At 36.2% G+C, this 23,745-nt stretch overlaps 1 protein-coding gene across 1 annotated transcript in view; it reads right to left on the bottom strand.

Moving 5' to 3' along the window:
• Positions 1-23,745, bottom strand: part of EYS (eyes shut homolog) — a 1,185,765-nt gene that overhangs the window by 1,095,747 nt on the left and 66,273 nt on the right. The window contains 2 exon segments of the mRNA XM_032484469.1: positions 6,764-6,891; positions 7,809-8,002. Of these exon segments, the coding sequence (XP_032340360.1) occupies positions 6,764-6,891; positions 7,809-8,002 (322 nt within the window).

Below are 23,745 nucleotides of genomic sequence, written 5' to 3'. Positions count from 1 at the left end.
AAGGAGCCTTGGGAGAAAGAAACAGAGCCTGAGAGAGAATGGTCCACAGTATAGCCACTGATGAACATGGACAGGCTGTTGAGGAAGAAGAGAAATGGTGTGGATGTGGCAACAAATGACTAGAGCCACCCAAGAGGACTACAGGTCCTCAGGTTTCAGTCAGAAAAAGAAATGAAAGAATACAAAGAGAATGTGGCATTGGAGAACTTGCTGCTGACAAAATGAGGGCCTGAGGGAACAGTGGAAAGGTTATAGGATATTGAAGAGTTGGAGGCTGTGCAGAGAAGACTGGGACTAAGATTCATTTGGCCAGGTGTCCCCTGAAAGATGTAGAGGTACATGGTGCTAATTCAAACTTTACGGACATAGCTCTGTACTATCTTCTGTTGTGATGTTTTGTTATTTATTATTTACAGGGAAATGAGTAGGTCCAGGACTAATGAAGGAAAGGATTACACATGTATTTTCAAAATGAACCACTAGGGGGCCAGAGGTAAGGGTGACTTCTGTACCAATCCCCAGGGAATTCAAAATTATGTTCATAGTGGCAGAAGCTATTCTTGATGGTAAAATGTCAATGGTGTCCCAGGTATTTTCAATTGTAACAGAGGTTCAAACCATCATCTGAAATGTTAATACTGTGTTTAAACTTTAACAAACCTTTTTTCAGTTAAATTTCGGAATGATTTATTTGAAAGGGAAAGTTAGACTTACACATATGGCTATTGATTGCAAGGAAAGAAAAATGTAGCCACCAAGCTTTTGAGATAATTAACTCCAAGAGATTGAAGTTTCCTGTTAGTTAAGAACTAGTGAACAAGCAAGTGGAAACATTCCATTAATTAACAAATTCCGCATCCAAAAGTGTGATTGCTATTTTTTTTCCAAAATTAATGTAAAAATGTAACTTTATTATGTTGAAAGGAAATCTGTCGACCTATACATTTCTGTGGTACAACACTCTATTTCAAAGTCACGATGCATGCTTAAGTAGGTTGACTTGTGACAGAAACTGAAAACCCTAACTCAGGGCTGACGTAGTGATACGTCATACAGACTAATGAAATGCTGAAACTGACTTGAGGAAAAAAACGTACATTAATACATTGAATTGACAGATAAGTTGGGCAAGCTATAATTGTGACTCCGTGAGGAGGAAACAGGACAAAAAAACAAAACAAAACAAAACAGTAAGCTGACAGAATAAAATAGAACATCATTATTCCAGGAAATATCTTTGAATTTGAGGGGAGAAAATAAAAGGTTCAGAAAGCAAAAATCTATATATAGAAAAAAAGTTGATTTTTTTAAAGGATAGTACTTGCTTATTTTTCCAGTATCAAGTTTCTGGCATATTTTACAAAGCTAACTCTCAATAAATACCTTTTTAAATGGCTGAGTTTCAGACTGGAAGAAAAAAAAAAAACTGATGTAAGAGAAAGACACTGAGTAGTTTCATTAATATCGATTTCCTGATTTATGTTTCCTCATTTCATTCCAAATATTCAGAATGTGATCATCTTACATATACAAAATATTAGAGGCATTACATTCAGTAAATATTAAAATAGGTAAGTGTGTGTCTCTGTGCATGTGTACTTGAGAGTGTGTGTGTGTGTGTGTGTGTGTGTGTGTGTGATGGCGGTATCAGCAGTGTTTCCTAGCCCTCATGTGGTCTAGTGGTCCAGGACCTTCCCACTCTGGTGCACAGCTGAGAACTCAGAATCTGCCTGCCGGGTCCTGATGCCCCCTGGCCACTGCCCTGCACTCCTCAGAGGGCTGACCCGGAGCCTCAGCATTGCCTTTGGAGGAGCTTCCGAGCTGTCTGTTGAGCTCCTGAGCACCTGATCAGCCCTACACCCCTGACTTAACACCAATTCTCACAACTGCCCCACTCTGATCCATCTTTGAGGCCACCAGCCTGAACCCCTGATCGCCATTCACCACAGGAACCTCCCAATCATGTTCCATCCTCCTGCTTAAACCTGGCAGTTATTTGAAGATGGTGCCTCCCCTGTCCCCTCCTGTGCGGTCCTTAACAGCTAACCCTCCTGGGCGTTTGTCTCATTCTAATTCTTCAGTGTTTGACAACTGGCCCATCACACCTACCTCTGATACAATCCCAGTCTCACTTAGTTATTTCAGTATCTGCAGAGTTGATGCAGTTAGAACCCTAGCTTCTCAGAGGAGGAGACCATCTCAGCTCAAAGATCTCAGTCTTCATTCTACTTCCAACCTACTCCCACCGCAGTGCTCTCCGTTCTCCCAAACCATCGCACATGGTATTCCTGCTATCATCTTCATGTCAAGGATCTCACGCTCCATCGACAGCCTCATTCTCCATTTCAGCTCACTTCTTCTCATGCTCTGAAGACAACTCTTCAACCCCATAATCCGTTGCCCCTACCAACTCTCAAATGTCTTTTAGTCTCTCCATATACTCTTACTTATTGAGTTAAATTATGTGGTCCATTCCTACACTCACTTCTTGCATATGCCCGCAAATCCTCTGCCCCCTTCTCTCCATTATTATAGCCCGATCGAGACCCAACTTTAGTTGAATTCGACACCCAAGCTGTTTCATGTGAACATGTGAATAACGACACGTATCTGAGGATGCTGCACTGTACTGTAGACTGAACGCACTTTAAATCCGTGTTCACCAGCTTCAAGGGGACCCTTATTGCTGCGTATCAGTAATAGTCCGTTTTCCTCCTTCTCAAGTGGATAACAATTTCACACCTCTTCATTTCACATTACTTCTTATTTTGCTTGAGAAATAGAACCATCAGTAGATACTTTCTGAATGATTCAACCCCACATATTCAAAACACCTGAATCAGTACAAATATTATGCTTTGTCTCCACTGTAACTGATGTAGTGTCTGCTGTCCTGCCTAAGCCTGCTCCTCTGTTTGTGTGCCACATCCCAGCCCATCTCTCCTACTGTTTAAAGATGACCTATTTTGAATGTCCTTCAGCTGCCACTCCATTACTCTATATTTCTACTACCTTTTATAGGAAAAGTCCATTTCTTTCCTTCCATTCACCTGTAAACTGGGTCTACCCAATATTTTTTGCCACTATTCTGTCAAACTGCTCTTTTCAAGGGAATCCTTATTTCCATTTGCAAAGATCAATTCTCACTTCCTCTAACAATATCTAGCCACATAGTTTAAGATCGTTGGTGCTGTCTTAATATTCTTAGAATATTTTCTATTTCCTGTGATGATTTTTCTATCCTCAACTCACTGGACTCCCACTTTTCAGTTTTATTTTCCTGTCCTTGAATTCTCTCAAATGTAAGAGTGCCCAGGGTCTCAGTCTGCAGACCTCCCACTTCCCTGTCCAAGCTCCCTTCAAGGTAATGCCATCCAGTTTCCTGGTTTTAAATGCCACGTCTTTGTTGCTGGCATTGAAATGCACACATGAAACTGAAACCTTTCCTCTAGAATGGAAACTGACACACCTGAATGCCTCTCTCAGTGTTTCCACTTAGCTGTATTAGATATTCCAGCCAACATGTCCAAACTGACTTCTTGATTTCCACCCTCCCCAGCCATGCTTCTTTCTACACACATTTTCTCATTTTAGAGAAATATATTTCAACCTTTCAATGGAGCAAACAAGAAACCTTAGCATTATCATTGACTTCTTTTTATCTCTTGGTTCACATCTAGTCCTTCAGCAAAATATTGAATCTTCCCTTTAGAAATATATTCCAAATCTGGCCCTTAATTATCACCATCGTATGACTTCCTGGTGGTGATGCCAGTCACCACCATCTCTAGGATGGATGACATAGCACCTTCCTCACTGGTGTCCTTGTGTCTTCCCTTGGGATCATACAACAATATTCCAGTCCAGGAAAAGGAGCCGGACTGATTCCTCAGAGCAGCACCTGCCTGCTGGAATGTAAGTTTCTTGATGGCTGGGCATTTCATCTGTTCTGCTTTTCTTTGTTCTACTGCTGTAGAAGAGTGTTTTTGTATTACGAGAGACTTTTCAATATTCTTATGTTATTTCTTCCATTCTCGGCAATTACTATAGCTCCATTTTATTTTCAAATTATTAGCACTCCCAACTAACACATCCTTCAGTAATTTCAGAGAATCATCTACTTTGCATTCCACCTGCCTGATGACTCCAAGACATCAATTATCCCTTTTCCTCTCCCATCAGATTGCACTTGTGCCCTCCCTGCTCCCAGTTTGTAGGCGCAGGTGAAAATGAACTCCTGTCTAACACTGTGCTGTTTGTGGTCATGAGATGCCAGTTGAATTCTTATGTCTAATGTCTTCGTGTCTTTCTCAAGGAAGCACTTTTATTTCCTCTCTCATCTAATCATAGGAATGCAGATCCCGTCCATCTGTGCAAGTAGAGAAACTGCTATGGTCACCACATTTCTATTCTCCTCTCTTCATTTTACTTCTTCCCCAACTCCACACCTTTCCCCCCAGATTCAGAACAGAAGAGCAAACGCTTGGGTTGACGTGTGTGGATATAGCAGCTGAGAAGATAAAGGAGGCTCTTCCGCACTGGTGCTGTTTGAGTTCAGTGCAGCATCTCAAGAATTGGGTAGAAATACACATTTGCAATCCTCACCAGGATGTATTGAATTAGAAACTCTAGGGGCAAGAGACAACTATTTGTGTTTTAAACAGCTCTTCAGGAGAGTCTAAAACAGCTACACTCTGGCGCAGCTAGTGTGAGAATCACTTTTAGAAAAACTATACAGTTTTAAGATAACAATGCACAGATAATTCTTTTGCTAAAGGCATTGAAGTCAAAGGGCTTTTATTTTTCTTATTTTCAGTGATTCTCTTAATCTCCTCTGAGAAAAGAAGAATAGCCTTCCAGACTAGTTTTTGTCACTGTTTTAACTTCATGCTTTATTAGTTTATGTTGATAACATCACCATCACTTCATCTGAGTCAAAGTTAACACATTTTTTAACTATCCATGGTGAGTTGCAGAAGGGATGAGAATTTGGGTGCTGGAAATCCTGTTTTTGTGTTTCAAATTTCACTACATTCTTATTGATTTCTGAGCTCGGATTTTCACTCTTCGTTTGAATTAGACTGTGTTATTTCTGTCCCATTGAAACAATTTGGTTTTTACTCTCCTGTCACTTTCCTAATATTTCCTAATATCTCCTATCAACTATTATTAACCAGGAGTCTAATTTAGCCAAAGGAAGAGACAATGATTTTAATTATGTAGATTCAAATGAGCACAATGTGCGTTGTGCTTAATGTAAATTCTTAAAAGAATATGGGCAATCTCAACAATTAGGACACATATAGTGGCTCATATTAATTTCATGAGTTGTTCATTCATTTCAAAGTTGTTACAAGTTGTTACCTACTTGATGTAATTCATCCATCCTAGAGAAATCTAACTTGCATTTCTATAACACTCATCCTATCAAAAGCACACCTTACAAAGCATTCAAGATCAAATTGCATAATTTTAAGCTTATTAATAATAGAAAAATAAACTGAGAGATGACAGTCATACCTCTAGTTATTGAGTTTTCCCTTTGATGATAAAATTCAAAACAAAGCTTCTTAGACAACCAGAATAATGCTAATAAGGGCCAATAAAAGTATCATACTTGATAAAGAATACATTTTATATATAAAGGTACATTTACCCCATTTATATAATGCTATCCATATCTTTAAAGGTAGATTACTTTTCTAAGTAGATTCACAAATATACTAGCACTATAAGGCTTAGAGCTAGAAATTATAATTAAAAAGTCCCTATTTTTAAAAGGACGGATTTATTCGTGAGTGAATATAAGATTGAAGCACTAATTTCACGGGATGGGTAAGACCTAAGATACTGAAATGATGAAGTTTCTCTTCATTCTCTTCTGAAAATGTACAAATTTAAGCAACTGAATATGTTTTCTTATTTTTTGTAAACGTGTGTTTAGATTCCTTTGAAATTGATGGAAGTACTGTCCACTCTACACCTGTGATGCACATGAAAAGTTTCTTTTCAGTGTCTTTTAAGGCTTTCCTGTACCAGAGCTTTTAATTTTCTGCTTTTATGAATATTCTAAAATTTTGAGGTTGTTTACTGCCCTTCAGTAATGCCCGAAAGAACTTCCTTTGAGCAGCTGGATAAAAGTCAAGCAAGGGTGAAGAGTACAAATTGTACTTCTTAACGGTGTGAGAAAGGATCTACAAAGTTATTTAAAATGGTTTAAAATTATAAGCCCAGATAACTAGGTCACTTCTGTCATTTACAAGTGGGTAATTTTTAGCAAGTTTTTATTTAAATAAGGCACTGCTTCCTAAAACTTTGCCTAAAAATCCTAAATGAAAACTACCAGCTGAGGTCTAGTGAATGACAGAAAGAGATAATTACTCTATACTTTCAAAATATAATATTAACATTGTATGTGTACAGTAGAAATAATACAGTGGATACTTCCATCATCTCTTCTTTCTAGACCTTCAAATATTATTCAGTTATCCTACAAACTTCCATCATAAAGCAAAATATATGTTTTATAACTGTATGTTCAAATTATGTCTGAGAATTTCTCAAGCATTTATTTAAAACCAATACCACAACATTTAAATATCCCATAAAAACACACTCACATTTTTCTACTTCATTTGGAAATAAAATATTGTAAGCCATTAAATAAAATTTAAGCTTAAAACAGAACATTGTTTTATTTCTGTCCACATGGTTTTAAAATTCATATATTTTTGTTTAAAAATAGGAAATTAATTAATCATACCTGCAATGGTCATCTTTGTCATATTTTATACTTGTGGCATTGGTCTTGCAAGGAAATGACCCGTGTGGTGTTTGAAGTCGCTTACAAAGCTCGCCTGTCAGTATTGGTAAACACATGCATATGATATCCTAGAAAAGATTAAAAGGTATTTTTTACAAAAATATTTTAGGTATTTCATATATAATGAATGGATTCTTACATGGGGAGGGGAGAAAACTATTTACCTAAGCAGGTAGTAGAATTTCTCAGTTATAATGTGGAAGATTCTATTTTCCAAAATATCCCAACATCATTTCCCATGTCACAGCCTATTTCTACTACGGTATTTCCACACGTCCCCTAGCTGAGAGTTGAGGACCACACTTCCCTCCTTGAGTGTAAGCAAGCTGTGACTCTGGGAAAAGAAGTGCTGTGACTTTCAAGGCTAAGTTTAAAAGACCTCTGATTGTCTTGGGCTGTTCGCTATTGGAATCCAGCCACCATGCTGTGAGGAAGACCAAGTCACATGGAGAAGTTATACTTAGGGTTCTGGCTAATTGTTGTACCTGGCTGACAACCAGCATCAACCACCAGACATGTAAGGAAGCCATTAAAATATGAATTTGAATTCATATTATAAATTCGAGAATGAATCTTATTAAAAGGAAAGATATTCATTTGTAGGAATTATTAAATGATTTCCTAGTCTTATTTCTTTGACTATTAAATTAAAAAGTTAAAATATAATGATAAATATAATCAAATAATGAACAAAAATTGCTTTTAAATTACTAAAAATGAAAGTTTACACAATTACATTGTTCACATGGGAGAATTATGGCAGAAGAACAAAAAAGATGAAATGGAAGATTGTTTCTGAATTTATGGTTTCTATTTAAAATAGGAAAAAATGAAAATGAACAAGTTAAGCAGTTTTCTGATTTTTTCTGAATACAAAAATCATAATACGTTAATTAGAACTTTAATTACTTGTACTTTTCACACAGGTTAGTAATGACTAAAAATATTTTCAAATATCTCCCTTGTATGATAGATTCACCCTTACCTTTGGAATATGAATGCCGTCAGTATTATTATGACATGGTATCAGTGAACACTCATTGACATCAGTTTCACAATTTTGATTGAGAAATCCTTCCAGGCATTCCCCGATGTAAGCAGAGCTCTCGTTTTGACTAATTCCTCCTTTCCAACAAGACTGAGAAACACAGTGTTCCACTGACTCCTCACAGGATGGACCTTAAAAGATGACAAATACAGAGAAGGAAAATATGAACATAGATGTGCAGCCAACTTAGTATAGGAAAAGGCTCTAGAGTTCATGAAATCTTTTCTAACACATTTATCATGGTGTATTTACATAGCTTAGAATTCACTCATCGCAAATCTAGAATCCAGTAATTTTTGCAAATGTATGAAGCTACTGGGCCCTCAGCACCAGTGTTAGCACATCTCCACTACCAAAGAAGAGCTCTTTTACGGTCCCTTCTTGTCCCCAGCTCCACCCCCTGTGCAACCATCAATCTTTCTGTCTCTAAAGATTTGCTGTTTCTGGGCATTTCATACAAATAGAATAATAACAACATACTATCTTTTGTGATTGGCTTCTTTTCCTTAGAATAAAGTTTTTGAGGATTTTTCACATTGTGTCACTACCTTGTTACTCTTTATTGCCAAAGAACCAATTCAAAACTACACATTATTTTGTTTATTCATTCACAAGTTGGTAAGCATTTGGGTTGTTTCCACTTTTTAACTTTTTTACTGAGATATAATTGACAAATAACATTATGTCAGTTTCAGGTGTATAATGTAATGATTCAGTATCTGTATGTATTGTGACATCATCACCACCATAAATCTAGTTAACATTTATCATAACACATGGTTACAATATTTTTTCAAATTCTTCTGTCAATTTACATTTTCCCTTGTTTACTTCTTGGTCAGTCCAACTAAAGATACGTCAGTTTTGTTTTTATCAAAGCCAGTGTTTGTTTTTATCAATTTGTCTTGGCAGCTTTAATGATTTTGCCATTAATCCTTTCTTTTTTGTCTTTTGGGTTCAGTGTGCTCTTCTTTTTCTAGCCATTCAAGGTAGAAGCTTAGACTATTGCTTTTACACAGTTTTCTTTTTTAATGTAGAAATTTAAAACTATAAACTTCCCTGCAAGCATTGTTTTAGCTAAATTTCATAAATTTTGATATGCTATGGGTGTGTGTATTCCATTGTAATTCCTTCTTTGACTCAGGTTGTCTTAGAAACTTGCTTAATCTCCAAATATTTGGAGATTTCTTAAAATTTTTCTGCCATGCATTTCTAATTTAATTCCATTAGGACTGGAGAGCATGTATCATATGACTCTAATTCTTTCAGACGTATTGAAACTAGATTTGTGGCCAAGTTTACTTGTTTTCACATTGTCTACCAACAGCAGAGTTGAACGTATGCACTCTTGGCACTGGACGCAATGTGAGAGTGGGTATCTTCTTAAATTTGTGCCCCAGGAAAGTCACCTGCCTTGCACTAATCCCCACCCTAAGATTGTGTGAATAGAACAAATAAAGTAGTGACCTTAAGGCCTAAATCTGGTGCCCCACTGCAGCTTTCATAAGATCAAGATCAATCCATGTTTCATCACAGAGTTGAGAGGTGTTTGTCAGCGATGGGTCAGCATGTTACCATTAGGCACCTCCTAGTGGCAATAAAAGTTACCTGCAGGACTGGCTTGACAAGCTTCGCCTTATCTGTTATGTCTTGGGCTTCAAAAGCAAAGCATACTCTTTTACTTCTTGTTGACCTGAATAGACAATTCATATATACTGGGAAGAGCTGAATGGATATTTGACTTCCTGCTAAAAATGGCATACCTGGCCTCCAGAAATTATCCAGAAATTTAAAAAATATATATGTGTACTTCAAGTTCATAAACCTTGTCAACCAGTCCCTCTATAACCCAAGGCCAAGAAGTATATAACATGTTCATTGGAAAAAAAATCTTTATATAAAACTCTAGTTATTGTTACTTAGCAACAATATATAAGCCAAAACAAAAACAAAAACAAAAACAAGAACACTTAGTATATATACTGTTAATAGATTTGAAGTTTGGATTCTGTCCCAAATTCTAAAATATAAAGGCAATATAAAATGTTGAATGACCTCACCATTGTCAATGTTACATTAAAATAACTCAATGTCTAACTTCAGGATATTAGTAACTAGATAATTATTATGATCACACAGATAAGAATGAATATGTATTTCTCAATGCTGTGATATACTAACATATTATTGTATTAAATATTTATATGAAATAAAACTTAATTATATTTAAGACATTAAGGTTAGTTAGCATCATGGGAAGAATTGTTTGAATGATACTACTTCATATATATGTAATGCTTGGCATTTCCATGGCACTTGCATTCATTATATGTGATAAAATTCTTAAGATAAACCTGAGATGTATAAAAGGTCTTTATTATCCAGTTTTTTTTGAAGTGAAAAACTCACTTAGCTAGAGGTCAAGCAACTTCCAACATGTCAGACTGTTGGTTGATTAATGGCAGATTAATAATAAAAAAGTGTGCATTCCACTTAATCCTATTATAAATCACAACACATGCCCACTAGATTTGTTCTTTAAAAAAGAGATTATGACTCAAAAATCACTTGACTGTTATTATTAGTCTTTTAGGCATTTAGATAAGTGGGGACACCAGGTAGATGAGGTGGAAGAGAGAGAGGATGGTCTCTCCTCTCTGGAAATTTTAGGTAATATATTGTAGCAACTCTAAACAATGATCCATACTCCTCCCAACCCATGGGTTTTTGTCTTTGTTATTTGTTTATCTTCTTGCTTGTTTAGTGACTTGGATGTGTTAGTTAGATAAGTGGATGCACCAGGCAGATAAGGTGGAGGAGAGGGTGAGTGGTCCAGAAGATGGTGTTACTCCCGCCTCCAGTATAAAGGGGCTTTACTTCCTCTAAATGAGCGCCAGCAGGAACCAGTTAGAACCTGACAGCCACAACTGCATGGTAGCAACAAGGATGTAACCTAGTTGTGACCCAATGCTCATTGTAATGTGATTAGCATTGTGGTTTAGGCACCATCCCCTACCCCAGGCTTTTCTGTGTGCATCATGGGTAGGGACGGGGGAGGAGCCAAGATGGCAGAGTAGAGAGACTCACAACTTGCCATCTCCTACAAATACACCAACAATTACATCTACAAACTCATTGAATCACGCAGAACAACTAATGAATTCTGGCAGAGTGTCTCTTATTTCAAACTACAAGAGGATTCTCAGAAAATCTGGTAAGAAAAAAAAGAAAAAAAAAATAGCCCTCAGTGCACTACTAGATCATGACTTTCACAAGGGCATGATCAATGCACTGAAGGAACTAAAAGAGACTATCAATAGAGACAGAGAATGCTTATAAAGGAAATTGAAACTATAAAGAGGAGCCAATTAAAAACAGAAAACTAAATGAATGTCTGAGATAAGAGCCAAGATAAAAGCTGTCAAAAGCAGACTAGACAAGGCAGAGGAATGAATAAGTCAATAAGGATAACAGAAGTCAATCAATCAGAACAGCAGACAGAAAAGCAAATAAGAACCAGTGAGAGCAATATAAGGGACCTATGTGATAATATAATGCATTCCAACTTATGCATAATTGGGGTCCCAGAAGGAGAAGAAAGAGAAAAGGGGATTGAAAAGGTATTTTAAGAAACCATGACTGAAAACTTTCCAAACCTAAGGAAGGAAACAGATATCCAAGTGCAGGAGGCACAGAGATTCCCAAACAAGAACTCAAACAGACCTACACCAAGGACATATTATAATTAAGGAGAAAGAAAGGGTTTTAAAGGTAGCAAGAGAAAAACAAAGTTACAAGGGAACCTCCATAAGGCTTTCAGGTGATTTCTCTACACAAACACTACTGGCTAGAAGGGAGCGGCAAGATATAGTCAAAGTCCTGAATGAGAAGAAGCTGAGACTTAGGGTACTCTATCTGGAAAGATTATCCTTTATAGTAGAAGAGAAATAAAGAATTTCACAGGCAAGCAAAAACTAAAAGAATTCAGCAATACTAAACCCATATTAAAAGAAATACTGAAAGGTCTGCTCTAAATAGTAAAGAAACAGGAAGCTACAGAAATATGAAAACCATAATTGGAAATGTGATAACTACATTGAGTTGTAAGAGAACAAACATGAAGATATAAAAATAAATACATAAAAATAAAGAATATAAAAATCATAAAAAGGTGAGAGAGGGAGAGCAAGAAAGATTTTGTTCTCTCTTTTTTCCTTCTTCTTTTCTTCTTTTTTTAGGATGTGTTTGAGCCTGCATGACCATCAGTCCTAAAGCAAACAGATATAGTAGGGGGTTAACATACTTGAAAAACAGGGTAACCACAAATCAAAAGCACACAGTAGAGTCACAAAAACTAAAAAGAAACCAAGCCAATACAAAAGAAAATTATCAAACCGCTGAAAAGGAAAGCAAAAATGGAAAGAAGGGAATAAAGAAAAAATACCAAATCAACTGGAAAACAAAGTTTAAAATGGCAGTAAACACACACCTAACATTATTATAGATGTCAATAGGACTAAATGCTCCAATCTAAAGACACAGAGAGGCAGATTGGATAATAAAACAAAAGCCTACAATATGCTGCCGACAAGAGACCCAGTTTAGAGTGAAGCACACACACAGACGAAAGTGAGAGGAGGGAAAGATCTTTCATGTAAATGGAAATGACAAGACTGTGGGAGTAGCAATACTCATATCAGACAAAACAGACTTTAAAACAAAGGCCATAAAGAGAGTTAAAGAAGGATACTGTATAATGATCAAAGGAGCAGTACAAGATGAGTATATTATGCTTATTAACTTATATGCACCCAATAGAGTAGCACCTAGATATACAAAAAAAATACTAACAGACATAAAGGGAGAAATTGATGAGTAGGAGACTTTAACACCCCACTAAGATCTAAACAAGCAATTCTCCAATGAAGACAGACAAATGGCCAATAGGCACATGGAAAAATGCTCAGCATCACTAATTATCAAAGAAATACAAATCAAAACTACAATGAGATATCATCTCCAACCCAGTCAGAATGGCTATCATCCAAAAGTCCACAAACATTAAATACTGGAGAGGGTGTGGAGAAAAGGGAGCCCTCCTACACTGCTGGTGGGAATGTAGTTTAGTGCAGCTATTATGGAAAACAGTATGGAGATTCTTCAAAAGACTAAAAATAGACATCATATGATCCAACAATCTCAGTACTGGGCAATATCCAGAGGGAACCTTAATTCAAAAAGATACATGCAGCCCCAATGTTCAGAGCAGCACTATTTACAATAGCCTAGACATGGAAGCAACCTAAATGTCCATCAACAGATAAAGAAGCTGTGGTCTGTTTATACAATGGAATACTACTCAGCCATGAAAAATAATGAAAGAATGCCATTTGCAGCAACATAGATGGACCTGGAGATTGTCATTCTAAGTGAAGTAAACCAGAAAAAGAAAGAAAAATACCATATGATATCACTTATATGTGGAATCTAAAAGAGAAAAAAAAAGACAAACAAACATATTTATAAAACAAACTCATAGACATAGAAAACAAACCTATGGTTACCGGGGGGGAAGGGGTTGGGAAGGGATAATTTGGGAATTTGAGATTTGCAGATACTATTATACTAAAATAGATAAATGACAAGTTTCTTCTGTATAGCACAGGGAACTATATTCAATACCTTGTAGTATAGTGAAAAAGAATATGAAAACTAATATATGTATATTCCTGTATGACTAAAGAATTGTTCTGTACACCAGAAATTGACACAACATTGTAGACTTCAACAAAAAATATATTTTTTAAAAAAGGGGGCGAACATGATTAACCACTCAAGGGGCAAAGCCATCAATCAATCAAAAGGCCACCCCTAAGTGAGGGTATAAGACAAAAGAGTCAAACAAAGGCCATTGCTATCTGCCCTTAGATCAGCCTGCCTCCCGTTCTTGGAGGTGTACTGTCCCTATGCTAATAAAATCCTTAACTACACAGCACTTTTTTTCCTCCTGTCTGAATTCTTCTCCTTCAGGTGAGACAGGAACCCAGGTCTTCCCCTTTTGGGGTAGCAAGTCCAATATTCCCACCCCAGGATAAAACATCATGTGTAAAATATAAAAAGACACATAAATAAATAAATGTTACTTTGGCATCTTGTACAAACAAACAAACAAACAAACAAAATCTCTCAATGTATAAATATACCTCTGTGCATATCTGTGGTGGCAGTTTCCAAAGTAATCCACAGGGAAAAATAGTGAACAGTGAAATGTGCTTTTTTTTTTTTTTTTTTTTTTTAGTATTTATTTTGAAGTAATTCACACAAAGTTGCAAAGATAGTACTGAGAAGTCCTGGGTGCAGATACATCTCATAGGACTGTAATGCAGTATCAAACGAGGAAGTCAACATTAGTACGATGTGTGGGTACAGCTCTGTGCCCTTTTATCATATGTGTAGATTCAGGTAACACTGCCTCTAACAAGGTAGGGAACTATTTCATCAGCACGAAGATTTCCTTTATGTTACCCTGTTACAGCTTCACTCGTCCCTGTTTCCCTTACCATTTTTTAGCCACTGGCAACCATTAATTAAGTTCTCCATCTCTATAGTTTCATCATTTCAATAATGTTATACAAGTAATATGTGGCTCTTTGACTTTTCTTTTCCCACTTATAATGCCCTTGAGAGACTCTAAGTTCTTATGGACTTAGCTTTGCTGTGGGAAATTTAAAAGAAACTTTTGTACAGACTTGGTGCGAAGCAGCAGGGGCTGGGGCACAGAACCAAAGGAGCAGTAACGATCCACTGAACAGTGAGGGAGGGGTCAGCCATCAGTCTGATCCCCAGCTGACATCTCACTAATGACAACCGCAATTTTTGGAACAATGTGGTGGAGACAGTAAAGCTCATCTGTTATTCCAAAGGCGACATGAACTTCTAAGCCATTTTTATGAGCTGGATGTGTTCTAGGCAGTGAGCTCCTAGCAGAAATTCTGTGTGTCCAGTCCAAGTCAAAGCCTCTGAGTATGAATACACATCCTTCCGTCTCTCCCCATCTTTCTTTCACTGGCCATTTGGAAGCCACATGCTCTAGTTGGCGCACCTCACATATTTCAGCAGTCTAGATTCCTGAGTCACCACTTGGGAAGGAGGCACCAAGCTTCCAATGACCTTGGTGTAAGAAAAACATTGAGTGAAAGTGCCAAGTGTCAAGTGAACATAAATCTAGCCTGCAATGACAACCACCGAAAACTCTACCAAAGTTGAGGTTCTGCCATAATAAGAACTTAAAACTCGTGGTATTGGCTTCCTGAATGGTGGGCACCAAGGAAATGTGAAAGGGTGAAAGGGTGATGATTCATGTTATAAAGTATCACCTGATACAACTGGAGAGAAACTGAAAAGCAAGCTTTCTCAACACCTATAGCAGAAGTGGTTGGAAGACACAAATGTAGTAGAATGTTTCAGCTGCCATTTACTGCTTTTGGTAAGATAATAAATAAAATAGACTATGGTCTATCTGCAAACAAATAAAAGAGTGGATATATTGGAACTATCAGGGACCAACATTAAGAACTAAAATAAAGTATGATCATTTGTGGGCATGGATTGGTATGGCCTAGAATATACAGGCTCTCTTTCTATCTCTTCAGTATATTAAAATATTTGAATGATTCACCATGTGAAAATAAACCTCATTATATCAAAATATAGGGCACTAAAAAATCTATTCAGCATTAAAAGAATTAGAGGGCAAATGCAAAAGTAGGTGATACATCTTTTCATTTTTCAGACATTAAAATATGCATACAGCCATGCATATATAAGACACATTGTCCACATAATTTAAACTATTAAGCAGAAATTCTACTAAATCATCTAAGTACATTTTGCCTTAATGGTAATCTTAATGGGGCTTCTATAAAACAAACTAGCTCTGCTCTCCTAAGAAGGTGCATATATCCACTAAAAAGTGACAATAAAGAGAAGATCATTTTAGACTACAATATTTTATTATGATTTTAGTAAGTTTTTTAGGTCACTCCTCTAATGAAGTGTCAAAATTTTCTAAAGCAATTCGGTGTAATATAGTGCATAGCAGTTAGTCGAACGTTTTATCCATGAAAATTCATTTCAGTCTACTTTCATGTAAGAATGAAGCTGTTACACTCTAAGGACAGACCACACAGAATGTCATCACGTAGGAGAGTGACAGGCCTTTCATTCCTGTGGGAAGAGAAAGGAAGAAATGGCTGCTAGTTCTGCTCAAGAACTAGAAAGGTGCAATAAGTAAAAAACATGAGAAAACAAGAAAGACAGCCAACTTGTTGACTCATGTTTGAAGAATTTGTCAAGATGAAGAATTGCTTCAAAATATGAAAGGGTATTTGCTGCAAATATTTAGTATTCACCTATGTTAAAAGTCATCAGGTGAAATACTGGTATTTAGGTATTTAAGATAAATGAAAAACTATTTAAGCTATTCACTTTTTGCATGCCTTAGCAAATACTATTTAAGTACCCTTATTCTCATGTTATTAATTCAGTTTCATGGCATGAAATTTTAGCAGCTAAACATATCAGCTTTGTTAAGTTCCTAACAGGTGACTCTCACTGAGAAAGTAACATGAGAATTTATTAAGGGATAGATTGTACACTCTCAAGGGGAGAGTGGGCAGGCTCAGGTGAGCAGCTGCCCTGAGTTCCTTTGGCAGGTTGGTTACACAGAGTATAAAAATGAATGGGTGGACAGAAGGGTTTGGGATCCTATTCCTTGATTTTCATACCAACTCCACCTTTTGTCCTTATTTAGTCTGGACCGGAAGTGTCATGGCATCAGTGCATGATGGGTACTTCTGATCTGCAAGGCTAATTTTATTGAAATGAGGGCATAATGAGCAAAAGGTTACATTTGGAAAATGGAGATTCCTGTCTTTTCCTACCTTTTTGTTGGCCTCCAGGCCTCTTGTCACCCCAGAATGTGTGGCCACTGATCAGTCCAGAGGTTCCTGCTTTTCTTTCTCTGCCCAGGGACCCCTGGTGCTTACATGATGTATGGTTTCCTGCAGTTGGCCTGTGCCCCTCCTTTCTGCCCAATTCCTGCCATTTGGCCTGTGTCCCCCTTTCTCTGCTCATATCTAGCTATCTGCCTACTTGAATAATTATATCCGTTATTAAAGACTGAAATTTTGTGTCCCTCTCAAATTCATATGTTGAAACCCTACCTTAATGTGATGATATTAGGAGGTAGGGCCTTTGGAAGGTAATTAGGATTAGAGGAGCTCATGAGAATGGAGCCCTCATGAGTGGGATTCGTGCCTTACAAGGTCCTGAGAGCCCTCCTCTCTGCTCTCTGCCTCATGACAGCATCACGAGAAGCTGGCAGCCTGCAACCCTCATGCCTTCACCCACACCTGACCATGTGCCCACCCTGATCTTAGACTTCCAGTCTGCAGAACAGGGAGGAGTAGGCTTCTGTTGTTTATCAGTCACCTGGTCTATCATAGTTTTTGTTCTAGCAGCCCAAATTGACTGAGATGTCCATTACAGGGGGGGGTAAATGAGGCACAGGGAGGGTAGTTCAAGAAATACACCCAATCCCGTATCATTCCTCAGAAACTTTGCAAGATGCACAAAATATAAAATTTCATTCAAGATGTACCTAGAGATATGTGTCATGAAAAGAACAAAAGTTACCTAGGAGCAAATGGATATGGTCTCTAAAATAAATCTACTCACAATTCTCAAAGTCAAAGCAGCAGGAAGCTGAAGTCCAGACTGTTTCTGGAACTCTCTGTTAGGGTACAAGGAGGGTGTAGAGGAATCCAAATCAGACTTTGGGAGCATATTGAAAAAAATAATGTAGATCACATAGCCCAGGGAGCAATTTTAGCTTAGGATGCATGAGACTACCATCCATCAGATAAGTTTTCATTCAATAAATGCAAGTTTTCTAGTAGAGAAAGTTCATTTCTAATTAGAAAACTATTTTCTAGCAACAACAAATGGGTGTTAACAGAAAGACAAGGAAAGAAGATCTGCCATTAATACTCAAAGTTTCTACCTCAAGGTCACAATCAGTGTCTCTCCAATTAGGTAGGAAAGTAAAACCTCTGTAAATCTAATTTCATTTTCATGTTTAATCAAAGCCTTACAGATCTGAACAGGAATCTGCTCAACTTCTGGCTGAAAGCATGTCAACACCTAAATACCAGACAAACTTAGTCATTTCTCAGAGAAAGTGAGAAAATAAAGCAATGAGATCATACGTGTGAAAAGAGTCAGTATTTCAAAGGAAGAGTTGAAAAGTAGAGCAAACATCCTCTCTGGAGCAAAGACACTGGTAGAAGGAGAATAAATAGAAATCTACAATTCATGGATTGATAGAGCAAAATAAGATGTTTTTTGAAAAGAAATATTAAAGTCAATCTTTCAGTAATTCTTATCAAATACTTAAAGAATATATTTATTTGGCATTCAGAATATTAAAATGGTGATTTATATACATATATTTGATTCTATGTATTAAAAGGAGAATGAAGTATAACATAATAATTAATAATTCTATACTAGGAAAAACTGAAAACTGGAAAAGCATGCACAAAATTAACACAGATGAATACAGAATGACTGACCATACCAATAACACAAAACATAATCTGTAAAGAAAATACTTAGAGAACTACCCAAAAGGACATTGAGCCTGAGTTTTCTGGATCATTGAAGTTTGTCAAAAGTGTAAAATTGGATTCATTATGTTCCACAACAGCCTTGTTCGAAGAAATAAAATGCCGATTAAATTTGGAAAGTTTCTAGTAGCTACATTAAAAAAAATAAACCACTGTTTATTAAGTTAATTTTAATAATACACTTAATCTACCCCTAATTGTTCCCAAACACAATTATTTCAATAATCATCAATATATGATATTATTAATGTCATATTTTATTTTATTTTTTTATAGTGAGACTTTGAAAACTGAAGTGAGAAAGTGTGTTCTTTGCACTTATAGCCATAAGGTGCTAGTGGTTCTGTCCTGGACAGCATATTTCTAAACAGAGGAAAATGTAAATCTTCTAATCTCATCTCACAAAGCTATTCTGAACCTGGAGTCAAACACCTTACTGAGCATAGCATTTAATTTCAGTTCCATGCCTAAGGATGGAGGAATCTTAAGTAAAATATGAGCAATTAAATTTCACTGATATTGAAAAGCAGTAATAAAACACAACCAACTTAAGTCTATCCTAAGGTTGAAAATTTTAGAAAATATATGAATATAAGGTCACACTAATAGAAATAAAAGTCTATAAATCTGAGGGATCATGAAGTGAAATTGTTTGAAATCCATCCCCGTATCTCATATCATACAAAAATTATCAGTACAACCAGATTGGATATTTACATGTGAAGGGTAAAACAATAGAAATTTTAGAAAGTAAGATTTCTTAGATATTACACAAATCATTAAAATTTTATGAAGAATAAGAACATCTACTTATTCAAAGACACCACTGAGTGACTGAAAACTAAGTGAGAGAAAATGAGACAAAATATTTTTAACACTGATAATTAGTGAATAGTGTATTTTAGGAACTCCTACAAATGAATAAAATATGTAAATTATATGTATGCATATTTATATATTGTGATATACATATTATACAAACTCTCTAAAGAGTTTTTGTATATACATGAAACAACTCAATGAATTATGACCAAAAATTTTAGACTTTTTGCCAAAAAGATATCAAGTGCCCAATAAAGGTTCAAAGCATTCACTATTATTAGTAAATATAGAAATAAAAATTAAACTAAAATAAAATGATACTATGTAGTTGCCAGAGTGGCTGTAATAAAAATGGGTGATATGCTGAGTGACGCGTGTTTGCATAGAAAAGGGAAGTTTCATATGTACAAACTGGAGTTTAAGTTAGCACAACCCCTTTGGAAACAATGTGTTATTAATTGCTAATATTTAACAAATACATAAACCATGACTACAAAGTCCACTGATATGCATATGTAATTTGTATACATATATGCAATATAAATATGTATATATATGCATATATGCATATATGCATAGATATACATTTACAAAGGAGAAACAAGACACAAGTGCAAAAAAGCTTACAGTAGAATTTTTCATAATAGTCACAAACTAGAAATTGTCCAAATGATGTCAGTCATCATTACATCAGATACGTAATTTTGATATGCTTATGCAATTGAAAAGCACACAGTGATGCATTTAGCTAAAGCTACTCTCGCAAGAATAACATGAATAAAAAAGTAGGCAGAATAGACAACATACTGCAAAATTCCATTCATATAAAGATCAAATGAAGAAAAAGAAGGCTAAATTATAAAAATTCAGAAGAGTCTTTATCTTTGGGAGTAGAGAATCGGGTATAATTCCTGGGAGGGGTATGAAGAGAACTTCTGGGATGCTGGCAATACTTTATTTCTTGATCTATGTCCTAGTTATGTGGGGTTTTACATTATGAGAACTCTGTATTCATAGCACTAAATGCAATTTAAAAATACGTGAAATTAAAGCATGCTCAATATTAAAATTAAAAAAAAAACTTCTATTATACGTGATAGGACGATGTTTCTCGCTGTTTCTAAAGATTTGCTTGTGTCATTGGCAATCTAACGTGAGCCAACCTCAGACTCACCAGAGGACTTGTTAAAACAGATTGCTGGACCTCGTCTCCCAAATTTGGGTGTCAGTGGGTCTGCATTCATTGCCTCAAATTGAGAATTTTCATTTCCAACAGCTGATACTGTTGATGTTGGACCACACATGATAAAGCACCTACGTCTGCTGTTCTCTTTGAAAGAGACTTCCATCCTTATAGTCACCTGACCAACGCATCCGGCCCCAGCTAAACCACGTAGTAGGTTTCCCTGTCCCCGACCACAACCCCTACCGTTAGAGGGCGCTCTTCTGCGCATCCATAGCGCTGTCCTTAGAAGTTACCCATGCTTCTTATCTCTGTCTAGGTTTTTAATTTCTCCACTTTATACTGGCATTCCTTAGGGCTTATTTTAATCCTTAGAATTATTTTGATTTTTGCTTGTTGAATAAATAAACAAATCCCACTGAGTTCTCAATTCCCTGCGCGGTTTGAGTTTTCTTTCTCGTTCCTGTGTTTCTCGTCTTCAGTTCTCCCTATGTCAGTCAAATTTCAGCCCAGACTCCTCAGGGCTCCCTTCCTCCTATATCCCTAGTGTGTAATGAGTTGATGAAACATGTGTCCAGACAGCCTCCTGCCCTACTAACTCAGATGGAGGCGGCAGAGGGTTCTTTTGTTTTTTTCTTTTCTTTTCTTTTCTTTTTTTCCCTTCCTATATATGAAATTCTATTTGCCTCTTTTCTGGCTGAGGGCACCATTCCTCTCAGTAAATTGCCAGAAAATTCACAATCAATTGCTCTCATTATGCCCCCCAGGGACTGACTTCATTTCTGTTTTTCTTTTCCCCTTTTCTCATCTAACCTTGCTCTGAAGACTTTTCTCATGTCTGTGAATTATCTCATTTCTTTTCTTTATTCTATCTTTACTTTCCACAAAAACACTTCCCTAGAAAATAAATACTTTCCTGTTTTCTTCACCCTCTGCTTTCAGAACTAACACTTCCCTAACCATGTCTTTTCCCATCTTCTATCTGGGTCACCAAAACCTGCTTTTAATATATGATATTAAATAAATACAGTCATCCTCTTGTGTTTGAAAAATATGTTTTCTATGTTTAATAAAAAGTCTCTGTTTTACATTCCATCAAATCCATCTATTTTTATGAATCAGTACACAATTACATTCTTTAGAGGAGAAGACTTAGAGAATATATCTTAATTTTATAAATGCTTTGAAATTTTGTTTCTACTACAGAAATATTCAGTTACTCTGGTATTCAGGTGAATGTGCTATGTATTGATTTAGATGTGAACAGGTAACGGATCCATCACATCTGTGAATATTGCAGAAATATTATGCCTTCAACTACCCTCAGACCTAGAAGCTATTATCAGTAAGGGGCAAGGATACTTCCTCTGCCTTTCCAACTTTCAATGCATAGAAACCATTCCTCTACATTTTCTGCTCAGCTGTAATCAGGTCAGGAAGGTAAACTGTAAATAAAGTCAGTAGGTTGTTTTTCTTCTTTGGTGTCTCTGTATCTAAGAGTCTTATTCTAAACGTTTATAACCAAATAGCAATTGAATGACTAATGTAACTAAATGTGCATCTCAGTTACAAAGCTTATTATTGACCAATTGTCTTGATCAGCTGCAAAGCCTTTGGCTGTATAAATACATATTTGATTATAAAGTTAATATTGAATCCTATGGTTACATATTCTTTCGTAAGGGTAGGAGATTGCCAAGATGGTGGAGTAGAAGGATGTGGGGCTCATCCTCTCCCACGAATACAGCAAAAACTACATCTGCCTGTGGAACAAATCTCAGAAAATACCTTCTGAACTTTGGCAGAATATCTCTTACAACCAGAAATACAAGGAAATCCTCACACAACTGGATAAACAACAAGTTTCTACTGGATAGCACACGGAACTAGATTCAATATCTTGCAGTAGCCTATAATAAAAAGAATATGAAAAGAAATATATGTATGTTCATGTATGACTGAAATATTATGCTGCACACCAGAAATTGACACAGCATTATAAACTGACTATACTTCAATAAAAAAAGGGTAGGAAAACATTATTTAGTATATGAATAATAAATAATGACTGGAAAAGGGACATTTCAAAAACCTTGAACTTCAAACTAGTTTTTCCCTATATATGTTCTCTGTAATCAGTGAGGACAAGTTATAGCGTTAATTTTAAATACACTTAGTAAATGTACCTAAGTAAAACAAGTAACTTTTTGAAACATGGTTTCTGGTTCAAAACTGTGTCCTCTATAGATAGACATTTGTTTTCTTTGTCTTTTGGGAGCACATTAAGACAATGGCAGGGATTTGCTGGTATATTAAGGAATGTCAAAAATCAACAGAACCATGAGAACAGAGAGACTGAGTAGGTAATTTAAGTCTTTCTGTTTTTCTACAATTGTCACAGAAAAGATTTCTGCTTTGTAACTAGCAGCTTTGCTACTAGTCTGCATGTTTTAGAGGCAAAAACAATGACTAATGGGTTTAAATCAAATCTCACTTGCTTTTTCTTCTCTCTTTCCTTCTTCCATTAGAAGTTTGAACAATGAAAAGCAGCCAGGAGCCTTTCTGATAAAGGCTTTTTTTTTTTTTTTTTTTTTTGGCTGGCTTTTTAATTTTCATAAAATGCTGGGTGTGATGGGCAAGTTCATGGCTAAGGACTATAGTTTTAATGCTCTTGCAGTCTTCACCAAAGACTGTTCATGGATATGGATGGTCATCTCAACAGGTATTGGAGAACTTGAGGCTTTATGACAAAACGTTTTTCTTTCTGGATACTGACGGCAGAGATGTAAGTAAGATATTTTTATGGCTGAATTTACTCATCAAACTGAAGTGCATACAAACTAGAGATTATAATACAGAGATTTCTTAATAAATTAAGCAGAACTTTGATTTCATTTTATTATTATTATTACTCTTTTAGCTCTTCCCTCCTTGTAGTAAAACAAATTTTTATTTCCTTGTCTAATTCCTAGGTAAAATACAGCAGTGACCTTGCATTTAGTGGTTATTCTATACGGAAGTAAATCAGTAGTTAAATAAATTACATTCTTATATTTTAGTGGTCAAAATAACACAGGAAAAATGAGACTGTCCTACCCCTGGATCACAGATAATGTGATAAAATGCCTGTTCGACAGAGCAGATCAATTCTTCCATGCCGCGCGCACTAAGGCACAGTTAT

The sequence above is a fragment of the Camelus ferus genome, chromosome 8 (genome assembly GCF_009834535.1).
Source record: "Camelus ferus isolate YT-003-E chromosome 8, BCGSAC_Cfer_1.0, whole genome shotgun sequence".
NCBI lineage: Eukaryota > Metazoa > Chordata > Mammalia > Artiodactyla > Camelidae > Camelus > Camelus ferus.
The sequence above is the reverse complement of the archived record's forward strand: the minus strand, read 5'-3'. Positions and strand labels throughout refer to the sequence as shown.